The sequence below is a fragment of the Pristiophorus japonicus genome, chromosome 20 (genome assembly GCF_044704955.1).
Source record: "Pristiophorus japonicus isolate sPriJap1 chromosome 20, sPriJap1.hap1, whole genome shotgun sequence".
Lineage (NCBI taxonomy): Eukaryota > Metazoa > Chordata > Chondrichthyes > Pristiophoridae > Pristiophorus > Pristiophorus japonicus.
In genome coordinates, this window is record NC_091996.1 from 35,737,350 (window position 1) to 35,762,511 (window position 25,162).

The 25,162-nt window shown below is 40.2% G+C and overlaps 1 protein-coding gene across 3 annotated transcripts in view; it reads right to left on the bottom strand.

Annotated features, from left to right (window-relative positions):
• Positions 1-7,375: 7,375 nt before the first annotated feature.
• The window catches only part of LOC139232481 (zinc finger protein 618-like), a 121,115-nt gene continuing 103,328 nt past the window's right edge, over positions 7,376-25,162 (bottom strand). For all 3 annotated transcript variants that reach the window (XM_070862751.1, XM_070862750.1, XM_070862749.1), the window contains 7 exons: positions 23,995-24,084; positions 22,321-22,407; positions 21,071-21,112; positions 20,757-20,840; positions 15,762-15,839; positions 13,665-13,835; positions 7,376-11,434 (listed from right to left, as the gene is read on the bottom strand). In XM_070862751.1, the coding sequence (XP_070718852.1) occupies positions 9,918-11,434; positions 13,665-13,835; positions 15,762-15,839; positions 20,757-20,840; positions 21,071-21,112; positions 22,321-22,407; positions 23,995-24,084 (2,069 nt within the window). In that variant the 3' untranslated portion in view covers positions 7,376-9,917. The remainder of the gene's footprint in view (positions 11,435-13,664; positions 13,836-15,761; positions 15,840-20,756; positions 20,841-21,070; positions 21,113-22,320; positions 22,408-23,994; positions 24,085-25,162) is intronic.

Here is a 25,162-nt window from a genome sequence, read left to right on the forward strand (position 1 = left end):
CTTTAGAGGTAACAAAGGCATGGATGAGGGTTTCAGCAGCAGATGAGCTGAGGAAGGGGCAAAGATGTGCGATGTTACAGAGGTGGAAAAAGGCAGTCTTAGTTATACTACAGATATGTAGTCAAAAGCTCATTTCAGGGTCAAAAATAACACCAAGGTTGCGAACAGAGTAGTTCAGCCCCAGACAAAATTGGGGAGAGGGATGCAGTCAGTGGTTAGATAACGGAACCGCAAACAATGGCTTTGGTCTTCCCAATATTAAATTGGAGAAAATTTCTGCTCATCCAGAACTGGATGTCAGACAAGCAGTCTGACAATTTAGAGACCGTGGAGGGGTGGAGAGAAATGGGGGTGAGGTAGAGCTGGGTGTCATCAGCGTACATGTGGAAACTGACGCTGTGTTTCCGGATGATATCACCAAGGGGCAACATGTAGATGAGAAATAGGAGGGGGCCAAGGATAGATTCTTGGGGGACACCAGAGGTAATGATGCGGGACTGGGAAGAGAAGTCGTTGCAGGTGATTCTCAGACTACGATTAGATAGATAAGAATGGAACCAGGCGAGTGCAGTCCCACCCAGCTGGACGATGGTGGAGAGGCGTTGGAGGAGGATGGAGTGGTCAGCCGTGTCAAAGGCTGCAGACAGGTCAAGAAAGACGAGGAGGGATAGTTTGCCTTTGTCACAGTCACAAAGGATGTAATTTCAGTCCTTTGTTGAGAGCCGTTCGGACCCCACAATCCTTGGACATTAGCCATTACAGGAAACTTGGACACCCTGCCTGAACCCTGGGTGATATTCAACATGGCTGGGCAATGTTCCTGCATAGAGTAGGGTACCAACTAAACTATGGTTTATAAAACCAACAGCCATCTAACCAGTCTCCCCAAAAAGATCAACAGGATTGTTGCTCCAGGTACTCCCATCAGCCCGAAAATATCACGAGACTTTCACCCTACAACGAATCGCAGGTAGCAGAACTTCGAATACCTTAAGAAATAGGATCATAATAGTGGCTCTATTCGCATGGATGATTTCACGGCTACATTTCTTTTTACTGGGGAAATATTTTGAACTGAAGTGTTAAATGATTTATTTAGGAAACATGGGTTGAAGACTCATCAACAACATACAATCCTATGATTCTTTAACATAACAAATGTCCCAAGACACTTTACATCGGACAGTTTAACATACAAGCTTCTATAGGGGAAGGTTATTGAATGTTTTCCTGCAATTGATTCTGATCATATAGTACGCATCACAAAAAATGAGTCAATCATAACTTTGAAGTGGGAATTATATAAATCTGAAGAAAAAAAGTATTAAAGGTTATGAGGAATAGAGCAGGGAAATATTACTGGAACTTGCATCACCCGATGGACCAAATAACCTCTACCGGTGTTGAAATTTCTACGATCCTACAAAAGAGCTATGATTGATCTAGACAGAACATGAAGCAGTAACAGAATGATTCATTCAGAGCAAGATGTCACACAAAGGCATGACAGTTGTGCTTGTATGAAAAAGGTCGATTTACATCCCAATATTGTGCAAAAATACTAGCCAGTTGTAGCACTGATGCTAATACAAGGCAGACAAGATGGAATTAGGTCATCTAAGCAGATGGATAATACATCAATAGTCTCTACCAAGAATTCAGAGATACATTCTGTTGGATGCAGTAATGAAGTCATTAAACAGATATATAGTATAACCACACACATGAAGCCTCTACCAGGAATTCAGAAAAACACTCTCGCAGATGTGGGAATGCGAATGAAGATTCACGCTGTAACTGAAGATAAGACACCGCCATCTTGCTTCATGTTGAGAAGAGAAAGAAGAAAATTTCTGTGAAGGAACAGGTTCAACTGGCATAACCTTTGTCAGAGGAAAAAATGTTCAGTACCTAAACTGCATTCAGGGACTGGCTATAGATAGGAAAGATTAAAAGCTTATTCTAGACTGCATAAAACCTTCAACGTGATTGGTCTATAAAAGTTGGAAGGGGGAAGCGTACAGAATTGTGGAGATAATCGCATGATGCATGGAGTCTCTGGAATTTTAGATTGAATGATTCTGAATGCCCGTTAAATAGCTATTTCAGTATTCAGTGCACAATAACTGAAAGTTCACCCCATATGATCATGGTTTATGAATAAAGATTGAAGACGAGATCTCCCAAGACATTTGCCCTTCAATGGGTGCCTGATTTAATTCTTCAAAACATGCATCCCTAATTCAAGCTATGACCAAAATATGACAAGACTTGTAGTGTTGGTCTTAAAAGAAAACATCATGGTTGGTCAATCATCCTTAGTTCCAAATATCTAGGATTATTCATATATTTACTAAGTATTAACTAGACTAATTCTCCTCTGGAAATCTGTGATTTGGCTGAACAGTTTTTCTTTAATAACAGTACTCAAATCAGAGAGTTCAGACACTAATTTTCTTCTATTTCTTAGCAAGTACTGTGCCACCATAATCCAAAGGAGCAAAAATGAAGAGGAAAGTTAGGTTACTCACCAGAGAGTTGGAAATCCTAAATTTAATAAACTTCTCCACATAATGGATAGTTATTTCTCAGCCGTTGTTGGAAGGGCAGGAATTTAAATTGGTTTTGTAGACCACTATTACATAAAGCTTTCTATTAATATACTTGATCATGCCAATACGAGAATAATTCATTGATTTCTGTATTGACCAAAAATATCAAAAATGCACAAATCATTTCTATCCAGTGATAGTGCATACAAACTCTTCATATTTAAGTAAAGGAGCGAGCATAGCTCACCATGCTGAAGTTGTTTCATGTGCTTGTCTTTTGGGGCAGGTGCATTACTTCTCCCATTTGGAGTGTTGGCTGCAACATGAAACAGGTTGACTGATTCAGAGAATAAGAATGACTATAATTTTAGTGGATAATCTACCATTTTAAAAGCACAAAAATATATTAATTTGCTCAAAATAACTCATTTAACTGAAAATATTTGTGGCATCCCCTATTTGTAGAATCAGACACAGATTTAAGCTAAGGTTTTTGATAAATGGAACAGATGTCCAAGTAGCAAAGTTAATCTGTTTTAAAATAGAATCTTTGACATGTTGTAATGTCTTCTTCAATTTTTTTAGCAGGGATATTCACAACATAATTTTAGAGGGATACACACAGACATGCAGCTTAGTTCTGAACTAATTTTGGAATGGTTGCAGCAAGATTATGAAGAGTTAGGAATTTAGACAACGATATACAAATGAATGGAGAACAGACATTTATGCATATACGAATAATGAAAAAAAAACAATTATTTTTATAAACAGTTTGTCCAATGTATGTTCAAGAGCCCGAATAATTCTACTCATTTCATATTACATTTATTGCACACACTGGCTGAACTGAGCAGAAGTCGCAATCTAGCTGTGAATGCTATAGGTCTGACAACAGGTTAAACTGCATCAGTCTCCACTGGAAGTACCAATTTCACTACTTAGTTTCAGAATGTTGCTAGAAAAATATTTAGGTGTGAAGTTACAAGTACATTTATATAGAACATAAATAAGTTAAGAACATGCATCATATTGCCAAATGACAGGCGTGCAAAGCTTTGTACAACAGAACAATGATGAAATGGGGGCCAGTGAAAATAAAAGCAGATATACCACAGAATAGGCTTCCTTGATACTAACATCTCAGGTGCAGCATAGCATTCTTGAAGCGAGATGGAGTGTAAAATGTGGTGCAAAATGCTTGTTCAACAGTGAGCTCCAAATCCCCAGTATTATGTTAAATAATTTATTCCAATGATTGCTTTTAATCTCAATAGTACTGGTTAAGTGGTTAGTGTTTTTTTAATATACTGAAAATGCCATATAGACATTTAATTTCGAAATGGCTCAGACTACTTTGGATATAGTATGTCCCTGGCAATCTAATAGTTCAAAACTATAGATGCTGCTGCTGGAGCTGTGTTTATAAAATAGAACCATAAAGGTTTACAACACAGGTGGCCATTTGGCCCATTATGTTTTTGCTAGTCCCACGAATCCCACTGCCCTGTGGCAAAGCCATCTAAATTCAAACAATTCCCAAGTGCAGACATGTTTCCTAAACTGTCTCTTCACTACCTTAGCAACCATTTGAAACTGATCACTTGTCACCGACTTACCAGTGGGTCTTTTACATCCACCAAAAAAGGCAGATGGGCCATAGTTTTAATGTCTCATCAGAAAGATGCCGCCTCTGATAATGCAGCATTATCTCAGCCCCACACTGAAGTGTCAGCCTGGAATATGTGAAGTCTGAGCTGATAACCTTCTGACCTGAGAGTGCTATGAACTGAAACCAGCTCACTCTTGATTTACTGTTCATCTTAAATATAACATTTTAGTGCTGAGATTGGAATTGATAGACTTTGAGTTGAAAGTAATTGAGCAGAGAGGCTGTGAACATAGAAAATGCTGGAGTCCTGGAAGGAAAGGTGTACTGAGAGACTAATTGGAAAGTAAACATCACAACCTCAATGTCAGCTGAAAATCTGTGATGATTCCCAAGAAACAATTGCTTGCAAGCTGCAGAACTTCACATAGGATACAGTGGTATACTTACTGGAACTGTTGGCTCTCAAGAGGTCTTTTGGAGAATTAAAAGCCCTGGAGCTATAATTGTAAAAAATTATTATCCACAAAAGAGGCAGTTTTTAGTTGAGCAACTAGTGAATTATTCTACCTTTTTCACTAACAGACGGAGGCAATAAAATATGGATAATTTTGCAGCACAGATAGCTCATCTAACATGCAATGAGGCTAGTGATTTTTTTCTATGTGTATTTATGTTTGAAATTTCTCAGCAATAATGAGAAATAACGAAGCCATTTGGTCATTCAAGCAGTTATTGCACAGTCTAGGGCTGGAGCTGAAAAAAGACCAAGCTGTGTGGGGCCACCATCCTAGCAATCCAACACCTCAAACACATGTTGGTCCATCCATCACTGATACAGGGCCAACCAGACCAACCCAAGGCAAGATAAGAAAATGTCAACCAAAGCTTTCAGCTTGCACATTATTCACACACCACAATAAAAATGACCACTTGCATGACCAAGCTCTGTGACCATTCCCTACTTATGGTCAGAGGGCATTTATTAATGCAAGATTATGTAATGTTCATGATATATGTGAGTTAATTATTCAACTCAAATTATAATGGTATATCTCTGCAAATCACTGTATTAATAGATTTTCATTTTTTTTTTTAAATTGGTCTTCTCATAACATAAAAAACATTAGCCCAGTTGGAATGGTTCTTCCTGGATTCTGAACAGCACCATAAAAAGACAATAGAGAAACACCAATTGATTGAGAAAACGAGGGTTTCTTGTATTTGGGAGATTTACTCTGGATCTTAGGTGCATCGTGCTTATTAATTTTGGTATGTTAGAGGTGGGATTGGCTGCATTCAAACTACTTAGGCTACAAAAGTTGATCCACTTTGTCGATTCACACCATTAACTACACACTTTCTAACCTTTTAAAATCTACTGATATGCAGGCAGGTGCAACCTTGCTCAATAATGAAACCAGTGTTGCCAAAGGACTTTGTAATTGGAGGTTGCTGGGTCTTTCGAATATATTATTCCCCGCAAATGGAGTAGCCACTATCATTTTGATTACTTCCCTAGAAAATCATAATTAATGTGAGTTCGAGCTGGAGACTTTGGGCTCAATTTTGGCCGAGCCCGGTTTTCGGCGCACTTATAGGAATTGTGCCGCTTATGTAGGTTACCAGGTGCGCAGAAAAAGAATGTTGGAACTTTGGCCGCTGTCTGGCCGCTTCACTGCAGTCGCGCAATGTGGCCAGTCGTTCTGTGCTGGAAAATGTGCCGGGACGTCTGCACATGCGCAGTGGGGTAATTCGTGATGTCCGCGCATGCGCAGTAGAGCTGCGAGTCTGCAACAACAGTCTCAATTGATGTAGGTCTCTCTGTCAGTTTCAGAGCGTGGCGATATTCTTCCTCCCGATGTTGTCGGGCTCCTTTAGGTAAAATTCTCTGCATTTATTCTGCCTCCTTTGTTGGGCTAGGGGCGGGCAGGGGAACTGATAGAAATCACCGGCAGGCAGGAGCACTATCAGTTCCCATGCCCACCCTTAGCCCAGGCCGAGTGGCCTCCTGGTGCGTTGTCCTGCCTCTAGCCCAGGCCGAGTGGCCTCCTGGTGCGTTGTCCTGCCCCTAGCCCAGGCCGAGTGGCCTCCCGGTGCGTTGTCCTGCCCCTAGCCCAGACCGAGTGGCCTCCTGGTGCGTTGTCCTGCCCCTAGCCCAGGCCGAGTGGCCTCCTGGTGCGTTGTCCTGCCCCTAGCCCAGGCCGAGTGGCCTCCTGGTGCGTTGTCCTGCCTCTAGCCCAGGCCGAGTGGCCTCCTGGTGCGTTGTCCTTCCCCTAGCCCAGGCCGAGTGGCCTCCTGGTGCGTTGTCCTGCCCCTAGCCCAGGCCGAGTGGCCTCCTGGTGCGTTGTCCTGCCCCTAGCCCAGACCGAGTGGCCTCCTGGTGTGTTGTCCTGCCCCTAGCCCAGGCCGAGTGGCCTCCCGGTGCGTTGTCCTGCCCCTAGCCCAGGCCGAGTGGCCTCCCGGTGCGTTGTCCTGCCCCTAGCCCAGGCCGAGTGGCCTCCCGGTGCGTTGTCCTGCCCCTAGCCCAGGCCGAGTGGCCTCCCGGTGCGTTGTCCTGCCCCTCCTGCCCCTAGCCCAGGCCGAGTGGCCTCCCGGTGCGTTGTCCTGCCCCTAGCCCAGGCCGAGTGGCCCCCTGCACCGGCCCCCCCCCGCCTTCCCGGGCCAAGTTTGAAGATGAAGGTAGGACTTCAATTTTTTAATTTCTTTGAGTTGTTAGCAGTTTTTGTTTGCAAACATTGCTAAGGGGAAGGCTTGGTTGGTTTAGGTCCAGATCCTCTCTGCTTCCTTCCCCTATCCCAGGCCGAATGGCCTCCAATGTACCTACCTGCACCGATTTCTTTAACTCTCTGCAAGGGTTTTCTGAAGTGGCCACATACGCTGGCTTAAGTAGAAATGGAGTAACTATTAGCTGGCCAAAGTTGCCTAAATGGGCAGAACTGGTGTAGGTGGCTGGTAACGCCTCCTTTTGAGAAAAAAAAACTAACCTAAAAAAATTGCAACTAAGTGAGTTACGCTGGTGCAAATTGAATGGAGAAAATGGGGATTTTTAAGTTACACCAGAAAAACCAGGTTACTCCAAAAAAAAAGCAACTCCTGGCCAAAATTGAGCCCTTTGAAACCGCATCCTGTATTTAATCCCAAGTACATTTTTGGATTCAATTGGTTCCATGTGAGAAATATTTCATTTTGTGAAAATGCTTAAACAAGACAATTCACTTCAGTCCAATAAGTCACCATTTTAGTTTAATTCATATATACAGGTCAACAAGAAGCCTGGCTGTTTTAAAGATTGGGTTGCACAGGGTTATTAACAATTTATTCAAAGAAATTGGTGCTCTTTTGAACAAATCCAGCTTAAATATCACTTCCTATTCATAGAGTTCTAATGCGACTCCACATTGCTCTTGCATTTAACAGAATTTTACATACCCTCTAGCTTGAAATCTTTTTGTCAAATAATAAAATAATTGTGTCTCTGTGCTTTATCGCTATTTGAAAAAGTCTGACCCAATCTGTGTAACAGCAAGAGGTCATATATGACAATGTTGAAAAAGGATTTTGTGGTACAAATTTCAGTTGAGGAATACAATAAATGGTGGACAGTATGTTCTTGTGTTAGATAGATCCAAATATTATGAATCAAGTTCAAACTTACCCATAGAATCTATTGGCCCCCAATCAGGCTTTGAACAACTGGGTTGGTGACCAAAGATTTGTGTCGTGGATGTCATTAGTCTATGGGTGCACTCTCCCATATTTTGATATCTGAGGTTCAAAGAGTTATTAGAAAGTACGATTGAATAATACAGACATTGTCAAGTGGAGACTTCTAGGTACACTGACACTGTCCTGCTGGGTAACATTGATATTATTGAAGGAGGATAACATCAGCCTGGACAAACCTTTGCAAGGATAGTAATGCAGCACTAAAGGGAGAAGAACCCAGTGTCAGTGAGAAAATAGATAGCCTTGTTATCTAACACTGACCTGCAAAAGGTAGCTCCTGGGGTAGAGAACCATTCTGTAAATTATGAAACTCCGTTGTCATTTTTTTTTTTACTAACTTTAGTGAAGATAAACCAATATATAAGAACATAAGAAATAGGAACAGGAGTAGGCCATATGGCCCCTCGAGCCTGCTCCACCATTTAATACGATCATGGCTGATCCGATCATGGACTCAGGTCCACTTCCCTGCCCGCTCTCTAACTCCTTATTCCCTTATCATTAAAGAAACTGTCTATTTCTGTCTTAAATTTATTCAATGTCCCAGCTCTCTGAGGTAGCAAATTCTACAGATCCACAACCCTCAGAAGAGATTTCTCCTCATCTCTGTTTTAAATGGGCGGCCCCTTATTCTAAGATTATGCCCTCTAGTTCTAGTCTCCCCCATCAGTGGAAACATCCTCTCTGCATCCACCTTGTCAAGCACCCTCATAATCTTATATGGTGGATGCATGCTGGTCATCCATTAGTTTTTATTGGTTTTGATACTGGCAGCTTTGTGGATTCACGAGTCAGGTACATTGCACAAACATGGCGAGTGGGAGAGGATTTGCTCCTTTGCTGGTTTATTCTTTTGGTCGGTTGTGTTTTGTATTCAAGGTTTTAAGTCACTTTTGTTACAGTACTGTCTCATTATGTACTGTTGGATTGTTGTATGTTAGTATTTGGTTTTTTTTAGTATATGGCTTTGTTAGTTTACAATAAAACCAGTTAAAATCAAAGAGTTCAAAATTTTCCAATGTCCCTCATATGTCTCAAAAGGAACTACTTTTGTGCAATCTTTTTGTTCAATACATTTAGATCATCTAGTTGAACTGATAAATATTTAATATTAAATTCTAATAAAGATCCACTAATTTGGACATCAAATTTCATAGTCTGGGAACTCGCTATTCAGAGAACATGACATTTTAATTATATAAATGACCGTCAGATAACCACTTTTGAAATAGTAGACATATCTCATATAGAAGATAATAGCTCCATTGATTTTGACAAGTAATATACAACAGCACCATCTGCATACATTGCAATTTTAGACAACTGCCTATGTTAAAGATGGCCATCAATATAAAGCCAGGAGAGCACAGGCTGAGTGTAGAACCGTGAAGGGCTCAAACTTTGGCTGGGAATCAATTTTCTCGTCTCTTATTAACAGTCGTCATTTTAACAATTAAGATTGGAACAATTTTCTTCTTTGCACATTTGGTACATATAAACAGGGTATAGCCAGAGACAACAGTAACAAGGACAGAGGTCACACAGATTTGACCCTGCTGGTTGCTGGAAGCACAAAATGGACAAGCCACATATTTCCCATAGTCTAATGCATGCTCCAATCTTGACATGATGACTGCAATTAATATGTAAAATTAGCCAATTTGTTGCAAATTGTGCAACCAAGTGTTCAAGTCATTAGTCCAGGAAAACACTTTCTCTAACTATTTATTTAGTTAATAACATCGTGGCCCAAAAAGCAGTTGCAGTCCATCCTGTTATTGCCTCAGCACAGACCAGGGATCAAATCTGGGGCACTCCTGGTCTGTTTGGCCTAGCCACTCACTGGATAAACTCAGTAAGCCATTGGGGGCAGCTCATCCATATTGTCTTAACAAATACAGCGTGGTCGGACCACAGAAATAAGACACGAAAATTATCACAGTAAGAAAAAGTTATGTAATAAAACTGACTTCACCACCTGGGTTTAGTTCTGCTTTAAAGCACCAATGTGTCAGACAGAGAAGCAGCTACTGCAAGTTTGATCTCAAAAACATTAGTTTGTTCACCACCTCAGGTGTCAGCTGCCTTTTTTGCTTTCCTGAAAATGTCTCACCAAAATTATTCATACAGTCACTTCTTGCACCAACAGCTGGCACAGCCAAAAGCCAAAAGGCAAGTTTGGCTAACTTAGGATGCTTTTGAGTGGCATTCGACCAGTAACTGAACAGATCTATGGTTTTATTGGGCACAGGTTCCTTTAAATATTGAAATACTTCATCTTTTCGCGTATCCTGATTCACCTCTTTGTTTGATGAGGTTTTCGGATTTTCACTAATCCCACACACTTTCTTTCTTGCAGGTTCAAATTCGACGACATCTTCACAAGACTGCCCAATATCCGAAATCATTTCACAAACTCTATTGATCACTTCCTCTTGATGGTAGTGTGGCACTGACCGCAAATGCTTCAGGTGTGGGTCAAGGACCATTGCTACTTTGTGAGCAGCCTCCACTTTGAAGTTCTCCTTTAAAGACTCCAGGAAAAGGTGGCAGAGTTTACTTACAGTGCCAGCATCATTTGCTTTGGAAGTGAAAAGTTTCTCTAGTTTTACATAGGTTGGGAGCACAAGCTGTAACGTTGGCTTATTTTCACAACTCAGTTCCATTACAGCCTGCTTTACGGGAGCCAAAATGGCTGTAAGGTTGCTCAACAAAGTTTTATTGCAATTTTGAAGGTGCTTGAGTTCCTTTCTTCCACTGATTAATTCTCGTATCTGCTCATACTTCTCGTGTACAAGGAGGAGAGAGTCTGCAACAGAATTCCAGCAACAGGGGACCTGCTGCCCTTCAAGAAGGCTGGATAACTCTGGAGTGACGGTACCTTGTTCCAAAGAACTCATTAACTGTATGCAGTTACTCACAAGTTCAGTAACTTCTGGCATGTTTTGTGCCTGCAATGTCCTTTCGTTAAGTACGCTCCTTACCATTGAGTTCAATGCACAAGCTGAACATCGTAGACACATTCCAGCTTTCAACAGAGCGGCTGAACTGACTTTGCTATCCGTGACGTAAATTGTTCGCATCTCTGACATAACAAATTCTGAAAGGACATTCAATACCCACTGGTGAACCTGCTCACCAGTTTCTTTGCCATCTACTTCTTTAATGCCTAGGACATATCTCTTCATTTGCAATCCCTCTACTTGATGTGCTGTTAGAATGTAGTAGGACTCAGAGCCAACATTTTGACAATGACAGGTGACACCTATCCCCCAGCACGCATTGCTTCCAAGTGCACACGTGACTTTCACCTTCACCTGGTTGTACATTCTGGGCAGATGTTTCAGAGCAAGTGTATTCATATCCCCAAGGACGTCACCTACAGGAAAGGATCCATAACGTGCACCAATATCAACAAGCGTCTGAGCAAGTTTGATGAAGTCTTTCCCATTTATCACAGTCAGTGCTTTCAGATCAGCACACATCACTCTGAGCAACTTTTCAGCAACATGTTGCCGTTCTTTTTCAAGGACTGAGCTAGTCACTGGAAAGTGAAAACAAGTCATTATGCAAACAACTGCAATTCATAGTTATAAAGATTCTTCCCAACAAATTGGCAACTTTACAATCTGGAAATTACTGCAGTAACACTATGATGAATAATTCATGTGGTGAAACCAGCTAGGTTTCCATTATTAAATGATAATAGGCTCTTTGAAGAATGCACTACTGAATAGACAATGATGACATGGCAGAACTTTCCATGAGTATTTTACTGTATGCCCAAAGGGCTGTCTCTAACAATTACAAGATTTTAGACTTTTAAAATCAATTTAATTAGAGGACAATATAACAATACATAGAATTATACAGTGGTGAAACAATAATTAGGACTGTTACAATAGTAGGAAGTGGATACCAAATAGCCCCAACACTGATGTAATATAAAGGGTAATAGTTAGTGTTGTACGTGTAAACGGTCATTTATTTTGAGTTCTCAGCTTTTCATAGTTTTGAAAATAACGCATAACCCTTGCTTCAGATCAGATCAGTCTTGTTCTCCCTACCTCACGGCTGACCGAGATGCCTTTTCAACTCAAATTGACCTGATAGCTACATGAGCCTCCTATAGTTTTAACATGTGACAGTGTCTCTGTTTAATCATTTACCTTCTATGTTTCATCAGGTTGATAGAAATGTTATCATGTATACTTGCAAATAGGCTGAGAAATGTCTGTCCCTGTTCAAAGATTTAAATGGGGGGTAGAGGGCTTTGTGGAGAGTGGAACTCTATTAAAACTAAGTAGATATTAGCAGCACAGTACATATGCACACGTTAAAATTAAAGGTTTCAACTTACTGGGATCTAGAGAGCAACTGAGATCAGCAAGGTGGCCCCTCAAACCACCGGAAATTTGAATTCTGGCTGTTTGAAGCATCCAAATAGATTTTTTTTTAAAGACATGGAGATTTTACTGGCCAACAAAGCTTAGGAAGCTGTTCACCTTAGAGAACAGAAATGTGAAGTTTTCACTGGAAGCAGGAGTAATGAGCAACATGGTGGCGCTGTCAGTCTGCAGAGTCCATTTCACCACTCCCCAGCAGGGTGTCATCACCTTACTTATATCTACAATCAATGGCCACTGGGGACATTCCCAAGCCTTGGAGTCCAACCCAAAGCTGACTTCAGGCAGTCTCCCTTCCAGTCATTTAATATCACGTTTGCTGCTGGAAATATCTAGATTCCGGAAGTTTTCGCAAAGCTGAATGAACTTTCGTGCTTTATTATTGCATATTCTTGTTTATTCAGGGAAGTAAGTTAGAGACTGACAATTAATTGATGGTCTGCATTTAAAAAAAATTAACATGCAAACTAGACTAACACTTTGCCAGATCACTCCGTACTAGGCATCCAATAACTTGTGCAGCCCACACACATTCTCTTGAACGTTAGATTTACCAACTTAACTGCTGCATTGCATAGCATGTTGATGAAAAACGGCCTCAGAAAAATTTGACATGAATGGAATTTTAAGTTTCAGTGCCACATGATGTTAAACCTCTTGTACATGGACTATAGATTTTTTTCCTAGGTTTTTTGATAGAAGGTGGAGGACATGGTACAGACCAGGGTCACATCTTATACGTAGGACAGCTCCTGTATGAATATACATGGCACTACAATGCCTCGACTAAAGTAATATCTGTTGCCTTGCCTCATTTGATTGCATACCTTTGACAACTTTTAAAAATAATCAGAAATCAAATCAAATATACAAATTGGGCAAAGCAGAAAACACAAGACCCAGTAAAGAACTTTCCAGTTCACGGTACCTTTATAATTTAGAGTCTCTTTCAAAAAAATGACCTCCTCTCCCATTGCTTCTTTTTTTTTAATAACCTTTGCTTAAAAAATATTTTGGCCTTTCCCACAACATAATTCTCATTTAGCATTCACACAGAAGAGGGCATGTACATGAATGCTAAATGAGAATCATTTACCTTTCAAATGTTGATGTCCCAGTATTAACCTCATCTGGTGGATAAGTGCCAAACTTCCACTTAATTCTCTTTTGCACGTGAAAGACTGAAACGGAAACCTACAACAAACCCATGTCTTACCTGGTGTTATTAAACAGATTTGATATTTTGTTTTGATGAGAATGAAAATTAGAAAAAGCTCAGATCCCAGCTCAGTCCACACTAATCTATCCATGTTAGAAACTTAAAACACTTTTTTCCACCTCTGCTCAGGGCTTCAATACAGTACATACCATCATTTGTGCAGTTACTCTGGCGATGTGCGTTCTTCTTCTCTGGAGAAGTAGTAGCAGCAGCAGCAGCAGCTGTAGTGGTAGCAGTAGCAGAAGTAGATGTAGAAGTAGTAGCCGCAGCAGTGCGAGGTGTCTGCACTTGCTTAATCGCTATGCTGTTTTCATTATCAGCTACAAGAAAAGAAGTCATGTGGATTACAAGGATAAATAGAATTAAGAGAAAGATTATCAACCTTGTAGGGTTTTCAGTTGTCTGGCACAAACTCCCCACATAGCTGGAGTGTGACCACCACTGAATCATATTGGTTAGGGTGTGGAGAGGAGGCAGGACAGAGGGCAAGAGAAAGGAAAGTCACAATGGGACCAAACTCCTTTCAAGATGTCTTGTCTCGTCATGTCATGCATTGTCGCCATCCCACATTCAGTTATTCCTGGTCCCACACAGTTTAGATAGGTAAGCTTCCCCCCATTGCACCGACACGAAGCCCCAAGAGACTGGTGTGGAAAATACCCCCGAGAAGAATGAAGACCACACCTCAAGGCATGTAAACTTTCTTTGTTCGAGATACAAGAGGTGAACAAGTAGCTATCAGGACTGGGGAAAAAAAGACTCCAATTACCAAGATAGATTTGCACGCTGGTGAATTTAAACTGTATTTGGTGAAGACAGTAGGTCTTGTAGCATTGCATTTATTACCGATGGACACCTGTTTCAGAATATCCATGAAGGATGGAATGGCCCTTAGTTTTCTGACAGCTTGGTGGTAGCATATATTTAACAAACCATCAGCAAGTTGTTTTTTAGCGATAGACTTATTCAGTACCTTTGGTCAGGGGTGTCAAGCTTGAATATTAATAGGTCACATGGATGTGTAATACGGTACCTCAGGGGTCATATATAAAGCTTAAATGGATGTTCACACAAATTTGCTTTTCTCTCAAGTTATTGACCGTACTACATCTTGGTCTTCTGATTTATAAAAAATAAAAACAAGGCTTGCATTTATATAGCATCCTTTTATGACCACCTGATGTCCTAAAGCGCTTTACAGCCAATGAAGTACTTTTTGAAGTGTAGTCACTGTTATAATGTAGGAAAAAGCAGCAGCCATTTTGCATACAGCAAGCTTCCATAAATAGCACTGTGATAATCACGAGATAATCTGTTTTTGTGATGCTGATTTAAGGATAAATATTGGCCAGGGCAACGGGGATCGGTTCCCTGCTCGTCTTCCAAAATAGTGTCATAGGATCTTTTACGTCCACCTAAGAGGACAGACGGGGCCTCGGTTTAATGTCTCATCAGAAAGACAGTACCTCTGATGGTGTAGCGCTCCCTCAGCACCGCACTGGAGTGTCAGCTAGATTTTTGTGTTCAAGTCTCTGGAGTGGGACTTGAACCCATACCTTCTGACTCAGAGGCGAGGATGCTACCAACAGAGCCACGGAGTAGTTTGAAGTTATCTAGGCTTCAAGGGCCAGATTGATCAGGGTCGGAGAATGGGTTGACACTCTTATCCATATAAAACTGCGGAGAAATTTAATACGTTCGAGCAAAAAGGTTACTGCTTCAAGGGTGACCCGATTAATAAGGATGTGGATAAAAATTAGGTGATACGATTTCTTGACTCAAATTAAACTTGGATAGAACCTTTGGCAGGAACCAGAATGACAAATAAGGCAACTCCTACCTGAATCTGCCAGATTAGCAGATCATAATTTAACTCTGAATTCCAAGCTGCAATCTTTTATTCTCATTCCCTGATCCTTCGTCAAGTTTTGTTTCTTCTGAATAAACACCCCACCACCCCCCCACCACTCCTTCATGATTCTTGGAAATATGTCCAGAAGGATAGTCAAGTTTTTTAAGGGCACTTTATTTTGATCATATGATCCGATGGGATGTTTTGTGAAAATATGAGGATAAATTTCATTTTGTAAAGTTTTACATTCTCAGCATACAATAAAATTCCTGCTGCAATAACATTTGATGAGTATAATAAATGAAACTTAGAAATTATTTGTAGTGAAAAGAGAAAAAGAGTTTAATACCCAAATGAACCAACAAAATTGTTAGGGGAAAAAAATGACACTTACCAGTGTGGGAATGCATGTGCTCGATTAGATTGTTGTAAAACTGGAACTGAATCCCACATGCCCCGCAGGTGTATTGCTCTTAAATGGAATAGAAAAGATAAAAATCAGAATCGATAAAGTCAATGCAACAATGGAGTACTGTGCTCCAAAATGGAAACACCAAATTCAATCTCAACCATGCCCAGTACAATGGCTTTTCCTAGGGGAAAAGTTCACCATCTTAAATAGATCCTCGAGGGCAAATTTCCCTTAAACTATGCCACTGAGCCCAAGTAAACAACAACGTTGAGTCTTTCACTATAAAGTCATTTTCCTCTTCTAACTAAAGACAACAGGGATCCTGGAACTAATATGGATGGAGGGAAAAGAAGAAAATGAGAAAATTAAAAACTGAAAAATCAAAGCCAGATGGAAGATTTCTTTAATAAAAATGTCTATACTGACAGACTAAATCTACTATTGAAAAACTACACCGCCCTCACTCAATATTTAAATATGCAAGAATAACTGTTGCACTATTTGGTCACCACATCTCAAAGCCACTCTCAAAAATATACATACCGTCTAGTTAAGATCTTAAGAAGCAATTGCAATTTGACTTAATACCAAACATATGCATTTGTTCAAATCAAGTTAAAAACAAATGTTATGCTTCAATTCCAAAAACCGAGGAAGGCGGGCAAAATTCTAGAAACCACTGAAGGACGCCATCAATATTCACGCTGCTGCTCTTGCAAATTCACTGTTTTATCTAACTTTTACTAATGTGCCACAACTGAACAAAAAGATAATTCATTTTATGTTTGATTGCTCTATGGGGAATTTCTGACACTAACTTTATCCAGTTTTTTCGTGGTGAGATTTAGCCGATTATTTGCTTAAAACTGGTTTAATGATAAATCTCAAGGAAATTACTTGGACAGAAGTAACAGTATCAGCCACCTACTTTACTTAACACTTACTGAAATGACTATGATCTTAAGGGAACATTTTATATTTAACTGATAGCCTGGTGTTCTTTTTAACCACCTCTCCTCTATGTTACCTTCTGCGACATCCATTCTTTAAGATGGCAGGCAGACCACAGCCAGTGTTCTCTGTAGGTGGCCAGCAGGAGGTGTGCAAGTGATATTTGGAAGGATTCATTTTGCTTCCTCCTTCCTCTTAAAGAAGTGCCCAGCTTTTGTTCAATAGCACAGACTCAGAGTAGAAAGGTAACATATGAGGAACACACCTGTGAATCAGTGTCTTACTGCTCTATGAAACAGCGTGCTGGTACACCAGATATTGCATCATTGAGCCACCCAAGTTATACCATTAAAAGAAAAGGAATCTAGACATGAAGTCTATTTTGGAACTATTGTTTTGGTTATTCAGCATCCATTGGAGACATAGGCCCTGAATTTGCTGTCGGAGGCTTCCCATGGGGAAATGCCTCCGATCTGCAAATAAAATGCCCATGTACCTGGTGGTCCTGGATATACGGCGATCCTGTGCCTCTACAGGTACCTGTGGGAAGAGGCCCACGAATCCCAGGGGTGTATGCAGTTTGCGAGCGTCCCAGCGATCACGTGGGCCATCCCAATGAATGACAGAAGGAGATCCCCATTCATTGATTCCATATGTACGGAATCCCTATAAGTATGAATGGGAATACCCTAAAAAAATCTCTACACTTCAAATACATTTTAAAAAACAATCACACATTAAAATTAATTAAAATGACATTTAATTAAATATTCAAAACAAAAATGTAATTTTTTTAAATTAAATTTTCATGTTTTAAAAAGGCCAAAAATAAATTTACCTTATTTCATAGGGTTTTAAATGTATAAATTAATATTTTATTTTTCTGTTTTTTTGACACTCTTATGCTGGTAAAAGCAGGCATTGCCAGGCTTAAGAATTTTGTGGGTATTCGCTGGGCAAATAGCCTAAATCTCCGCCTGCTGATGCACTTTTCCTGGACAGATCGCAAGTTCCAAGTTTTAGCACTCGCGCAGCACATGCCTAAACCCGGAACTTGTGCGGCCTCTATGGCCATGTGAGCACCTCAGAAGCACCCATGGGGCTGCAAATTATGGCCCAATGTTTTTCGCACGATTGATTCAAATATCATCTAAGTGTTTAGAGGCTGAAAAATGTGCAGAAGCACTGATAAGATCATAATTCCAAACAATATGACAACTTCTCATTAATGTAACCTGCTATACAATGTACATTTGGTCCAAGACCAGGATGGCTCAGCAAGAATGTTTGTCAGAAAGCTTTTTACAATCTGGCCATTTTGTAAACAGTGTCAAGCAAAGTTATTGGGGCCAATTTTCCTGTCCCTGTGCTCCATGAGAACTGAATTCTGGGTTGTTGGAGACAAAGGGGAATGGAAATCTGTAATCGAAGTTTCCATCTCATTTCCACATGACACGTCTTTCCTGGTGCTGAAAGGATTGTGCTGGAATTGACGTCCTAACGCCTTTTGTATCACTTTTTGTCATACTGCTCAGCGGACAACTGCCATGAAACTGGGTGATAGTGGTTGCGGGACTGCACCGTACGATTGGAAGGTCTGAAAGCAGCAAATTCTGTTTCTCTCAGGCAGGGCTGTAGAGAGTGGATGGAGCCAGTTTAGTTGCTGTTTTTGACAGCTCGGCAAAATAACACTTTGATTTAAAATGCTGAAAGCTTTAAAGTCTGCAGCATTGCGCACCTTCCTGCCCCTGGTTTGGAATGTTAGTCGCATTAGCAGCGGTTGGCAAATAGTAACTAGTGGGGTGTCGCAGGGATCGGTGCTGGGGCCTCAGCTATTTACAATCTATATTAATGACTTGGATGAAGGGACCGAGTGTAATGTAGCCAATTTTGCTGATGATATAAAGATGGGTGGAAAAGCAAATTGTTAGGAGGACACAAAAAATCTGCAAATGGATATAGACAGGTTAAGTGAGTGGGCAACAATTTGGCAGATGGAGTATAATGTGGGAAAATATGAGGTATAATGGCTCCAAAAAATAGCACATTGGTGCAATGGAGCAGAATCATTTGAGGTATAGAATAGCTTTATTCATTTGGCAGATAAAATAGAAAAGCAAATTATAATTTAAATGGAGAAAAATTGTAAAGTGCTGCAGTACAGAGGGACCTGGTGGTCCTTGTGCATGAAACACAAAAAGTTAATATGCAGGTACAGCAAGTAATCAGGAAGGCAAATGGAATGTTGGTCTTTATTGCAAGGGGGATATAGAGTATAAAAGCAGAGAAGTCCTGCTACAACTGTACAGGGTATTGGTGGGGCCACACCTAAAGTACTGTGTACAGTTTTGGTCTCTGTATTTAAGGAAGGATATGCTTGCATTGAAGGCTGTTCAGAGAAGGTTCACTAGGTTGATTCCGGCGATGAGGGGGTTGACTTATGAAGATATGTTGAGTAGGTTGGGCCTATACTCATTGGAGTTCAGAAGAATGATTGGTGATCTTATCGAAACATATAAGATGGTGAGAGGGCTCAACAAGGTGAATGCAGAGAGGTTTTTTCCAATCATAGGGAAAATAAAACTAGGGGACATAGTCTCAGAATAAGGGGCCGCCCATTTAAAACTGAGATGAGGAGGAATTTCTTCTGAGGTTTGTAAATCTGTGGAATTCCCTGCCCCAGAGAGCTGTAGAGGTTGGGTCATTGAATATATTTAAAGCGGACATAGTCGAGCGATAAAGGAATAAAAGGTTATGGGGAGCAGGCAGGGAAGTGGAATTGAGTCCATGAACAATGGTGGAGCAGGCTCGAGGGGTCAAATGGTCCACTCCTGCTCCTATTTCGTGTGCTCTTGTGTATCCTGAGCACTCTTATCCAACACATGCAACTTAGCCAAACCTGGGTAAATAGCTTATTTAGCCTAAGTCAAGTCGGGCAAATGTGGAAAGCAAGCTGCCTGACTTCCACTGGGGGAAGGGGTAGGGCAAATATAATCAAACACATTAACTCTAAGCACAAAATATATTGGATTTGCCCCTCTCTGGCATGGCATGGCATCCTTTGTGTAGCAATATCAGGCAAGAACTTCACTTTAGGTTAAAAAGCTCTTCTGCAGTGAGTACACAAATTGCCGGAACATATTCTATAGCTAGATGTGCAATTGTTAATTTTACACTTTGGAGAAAAAAAATTGAGCAAGTATCCCAACATAAATTAGTATAAAATCTGATGTGCAGTTGCATTTTAAGTGAATAAAAATCAAAAATGTGAAAAGACAGCTTAGTTTTTTTGTTGGAAGCTGTCAGAATAAAGCATCGCCTCCCAAAACATTAATCTATCTTTTCATACCTTAAAGCGGGATATTACATCCAGTAACAGAGATGCAACTACACATCAATATAACAAATAACATTTTTAAGGAATTCACAATCGTAAAATTGTAGTGATTGGTATACAGCTATAAACTACATTTATGCCAGCTATACAATACAAGTCACAACGAACACAAAAGAACATAAGAAATAGGAGCAGGAGTAGGCCATACGGCCCCTCGAGCCTGCTCCGCCATTTAATACGATCATGGCTGATCCGATCATGGACTCGGGTCTACTTCCCCGCCCGCTCCCCATAACCCCTTATCGATTAAGAAACTGTCTATTTCTGTCTTAAATCTACTCAATGTCCCAGCTTCCACAGCTCTCTGAGGCAGCGAATTCCACAGATTTACAACCCTCCGAGGAGAAATTCCTCCTCATCTCAGTTTTAAATGAATCATCAGCAATGTCTATGAATTTCCCATCTTGATAGCTTAAGCATACTCTTTGGTATCTAAAGCATATCTGGGTGAAGACAAATCCTACAAGACAATAAATTATTGTAATTATGCATAAACATACAGTGCAAATAAACACATGTTCATTGCTACATTAAATGATTTTGAGGTGTGAAGAAGACATCAGAGTTTAGTTGTAAAAAGATTGCATTTTTATTATTCTAATTTGTACAGCAAACACTTTATAAATTACCTCTTGCTCGGCTATTATGTGCCTGTTGTCTTAGGCAGGTACAGTGTTTATGTTCATTTCCACAGCTCTGACATGTGGAGCCATCTGCAAATATTAAACAAACTATACCTAGTATGCAATTTCCATAATTTTTTCACAGGCAAAATTAATTTTATCAGAGAAGTTGTGTTCAAGCATTGGTTTTTACTTCATTTTTTTTTTAAAAACAGGATTTATTTATTTTGTAAGAATACATTTTGCTGTTGTTTTAAATACCAAGCTTCCATTGAAAGTTAAAGAAAAGATAGACTGCAACAAGATCAATTCAGACTTACTTTTCACAGAAGACAGACTCGACTTCTGTACATTCGCACCGCCTGCAAAACATTTTATAGAGATAAGTGCATTTACTCTAAAGAGGCATTCACAATGCAATATGCAGACAGAGCCGAAGTACAGCAAGTTAAGTTTATAGTAATGCTGTAGCATATAAGATGTCTAATTGTGCCTGAACAGCTCTGTAATACAAATAAGCTTTTCTAGTTATACTGCTATATCTACAAAACAACTTGTACGTGTATAAAATCACTTGTAGTGAATACAGCCAAATATACTGGATATTTTTTGGTCAGCTCACTGTAACAACTTCATTAAAGTACAAACCAGCAACTTTAAAATGGCAAAAATACCATTTGGAACTAATGAGTCATGGGTCTACAAGACCAATTTTGTTTTTGAATGGCTGCATGACGATTGATATAGTTTCCACAGTGGAGGTACTGACATTGTGGATGTCCCACAGTGGAAGCCACAAAGCAACACCTCTTGTGCTAAATTAGTATTGACCCCAGCCCCTTGCTTACTAGCTGTGGTGGGGCAGGCAGGGCGGGGGGTTGAAGAGAGGGGGCTAAGCCAGCGCATTAACTGGTATTAAATTGTGGAGGTGCCTCCAGAGAACTGTGAAAGAATTTAAATAATAGGCATGGAAATTTCAGTTTGCATGCAAAAACAGGGCAAATATTGTGCTGAGTATCCAATCTCAGCACTTACTGGATGTTTACTCTTGATATTGGAGATCTGTGTTTTTTGGCTATTCAAATTCCTGCCCACACTGCAGCCCACCTTGTGCAACAACTGCACAAGCTGACTCATTTAAATACTCCAGCATTCATTTAAATGGTAGCCTTTTTGTTCGCAATATAGGGAAGGGATTTTTACGTGACAAAATTTCTGGACGATGAAAATTTTTCATCCACGCATTCTGCCCTGCCAATGGCATTCTTGCATCTTTGGTGCTGGAGAGTGCACAGCCAGAAGAGAACCAGAGCTGGAACTTCACATACAATGCGGGGAACGGAAAAAGCAAGGAGTTGAAGAATTTCTGGCATCTGCATGCACTATTCCCACCAATGTTGACTGAATTTCCACTCATTGTATCCTTGATTTAACAGTGGCAGTTAAAATAGATTAACTACTTTTGAAAGGTAGACGTTCAACAATTCACTATACAGATTCCCTTGCCTTCAACACAATGATGTGCCACTTGAGGGATTGTGCTCCACATATATTTATGCACTGTACGTACCGCTAGAATTCTGAGAGCTGTTGTTATTCTCTTCACATGTATTTGGCAGTTTAGCTTCACTTCTTTTGACAAGCGGACTCTCTGCATCTGCACATTTTTTGAGTAATGTAATTAGATTTCTTTTTTAAGAAACGTGTCAAGCTCTGAAGAAAAACTTAGCATTATGTGGACCACATCTGAAATTGCACAAGCTTTGTAACATTTAAGTTCTTGCAGTAAAAACAAGGTAACTTCTTGAAGTGTAACTCCTCAATCTTGGGAAACACATATGGATTATCTGTTTGCTAAAATGTTACAAGAATGCTGTACATCTTCTAAGACAGTCGAGCTCACTGGCCATGTAGAGAAAATAGTAAATATGTCTAACTTTTCAACAACATGGAGGCCTACTACTTCAGGTCTTCCATAAAACCATGTAGGTCCTTTGTTGACCGTAGCAGATGCCTGGTCTAGATGCTGACCTGGAGATCCCAGAACTGGAAAAGATGGTTTCCAGCTGGTGCTAACTCGTCCCTGCTTGGATGCTTCCCAATTGAATTACATGGTGATCCTAAATGACAATCAGTAGGATATGTTCATAACAGACATCCACTGATACCAGTAGCGGCTGCAGTGTGTATCATCTAGAAGATGCACTGCCAAGGCTTCTTCGGCAGCACCTCCCAAACCCGCGACTTCTACCATCTAGGACAAGGGCAGCAGGCACATGGGAACACCACCACCTCCACGTTCCCCTCCAAGTTACACACCATCCTGACTTAAAAATATACCGTTGTTCCTTTATCGTTGCTGGGTCAGAATCCTGGAACTCCCTCCCCAACAGCTTTGTGAGAGTATCTTCACCACAAGACTGCGGCACCACCTTCTCAAGGGCAATTAGGGATGTGCATTCTGGGATGTGGCCTTGCCAGCAACGCCCACATCCCAGAATGAATTAAAAAAAAATACCAATGGAATAGTATCCCAGTGCAAGAGCAGTGTTGAAATGAAAGGTCTCCACAGAACTAAGGGAAGTGGGAAATGTAATAAAGTTAGGCAAGAGACTGGCACATTATTTAATCAGGTGATGGAGCAGTTTACTCTATCCCCATCAGGGTTTCATTCAAGGGGAACCTCTCTCAAGTACGTTTTCAAAGTCCTAAAAATTACACATTAAAGGATCCCATCCTCCCCATGGATGAATGCAACTTTAATTTGCTGAAACAAAACAACTGCCTCCAGAACCATCAACCAAGTTAAATCCACTTGGAACACATATTGCTTGCCATCATTAGTGACAGTATCCCATGCAAGCAATTTTTTTAAATTTAAAGTTCAAACTTTATTATTTTAGAAAAGGAAGTGGTTGGTACATAATTCCACCTCAAACAAATCAAAACAAACATTATCAAATTATGAAATGAATGTTTTCCATTTACTTCTGCTACTAATATTTTCATGAAAACATTGTATCTATATAAATTTAACTTGACCTTCCCTAGTTACTAATTATTATGGAGACTAACAGCAACCAGATCAAACACCCTGCCCCTAACTAACACACTGTTAACACATTCCCAAACATTCGGAGAGGGGGTTTGGTTTCCCTGCACGCTTCAGTTAGTTTTATGTTTCATAATCCTACAACATGTTACTTATACAAAGTGCAAATTTAATTTGGAACATCATACATACCAGAGGATGCATGCAAAGCCACGTGTTCCTGGTAAGGACTGTAATACTTGTACCGTTTGCCACAATATTCACAGATGTAACTACCTGTTTCTGGAACAGGAAAACAGAATAGTGAGAACTATTCTCAGTTAGAGAACTATTCTGAGAGCCCACTCTCAGTTCTTATGTTTAGAGGGAAAGCTGTTAAAAGCCTCAAGAATGATTAACTAGAGAAAAATACTATGATCCAGCTACAAGATCAGAGTCAGAATCATCTGACATTTATCTCTAACTTGCCCTGGATGGCAAAGTTAAATTTGCATTTGCCAGTTTGTCACCAGAAATGAGGGGGAACCAGTCAAGAACTTCTCTTTTCCTGCAGCACCCAAATAAAGAAGCTTTATTGTTGGAAGTAATGAAAATATCAAATGAGAAACTGCATTCCTTCAACAAAGGACAATACAGGTGCAAACAGATAAATGTAGGTGGCTGGAAAGAACCTCACACTACATCCTTTCTTCTTGCAATTCATCGTACACTGATATAAATTTCAAAATGTTCTAATACTAATATTGATGTATTTAATTAATGTATCATATACATAAATATAAAAATTCCAATTATGGCACACGGTGGGTACCAATAATTGTTAACATGTTCAACTTAGAAATGATGTTTAAATTAAAATGTGGAGAGAATCTGAACAAGTTCACAAATAATAAATGATTGAATAAAATATTCTAGGCCCAACTTCCAATCCAATTTTATTTTCGCTACAAACTTCGGTAAACTTATGTGCCACTGGGGAGATTTCTTAGTTTACTTTCCCTTGGTTTTTACACCAGTTGCAATTCTCAACAATCATTTTACTATTATCATGCTGCAGTTTCCAGCATTAGAGAAAGAGACAGTAGCCACCTACTGTGATATCGTTAAGGCATTCTCTGACTACTTCACATTTTAAAATCTCTTTTAAAAATGATCTTTCAAACATAGAAACATAGAAAATAGGTGGAGTAGGCCATTCGGCCCTTTGAGCCTGCACCACCATTCAATAAGATCATGGCTGATCATTCTCAGTACCCCATTCCTGCTTTCTCTCCATACCCCCTGATCCCTTTAGCCGTTAGGACCACATCTAACTCCTTTAGTGATATGTGTTGATAAGAAAATCAAGAATTCTTTAACT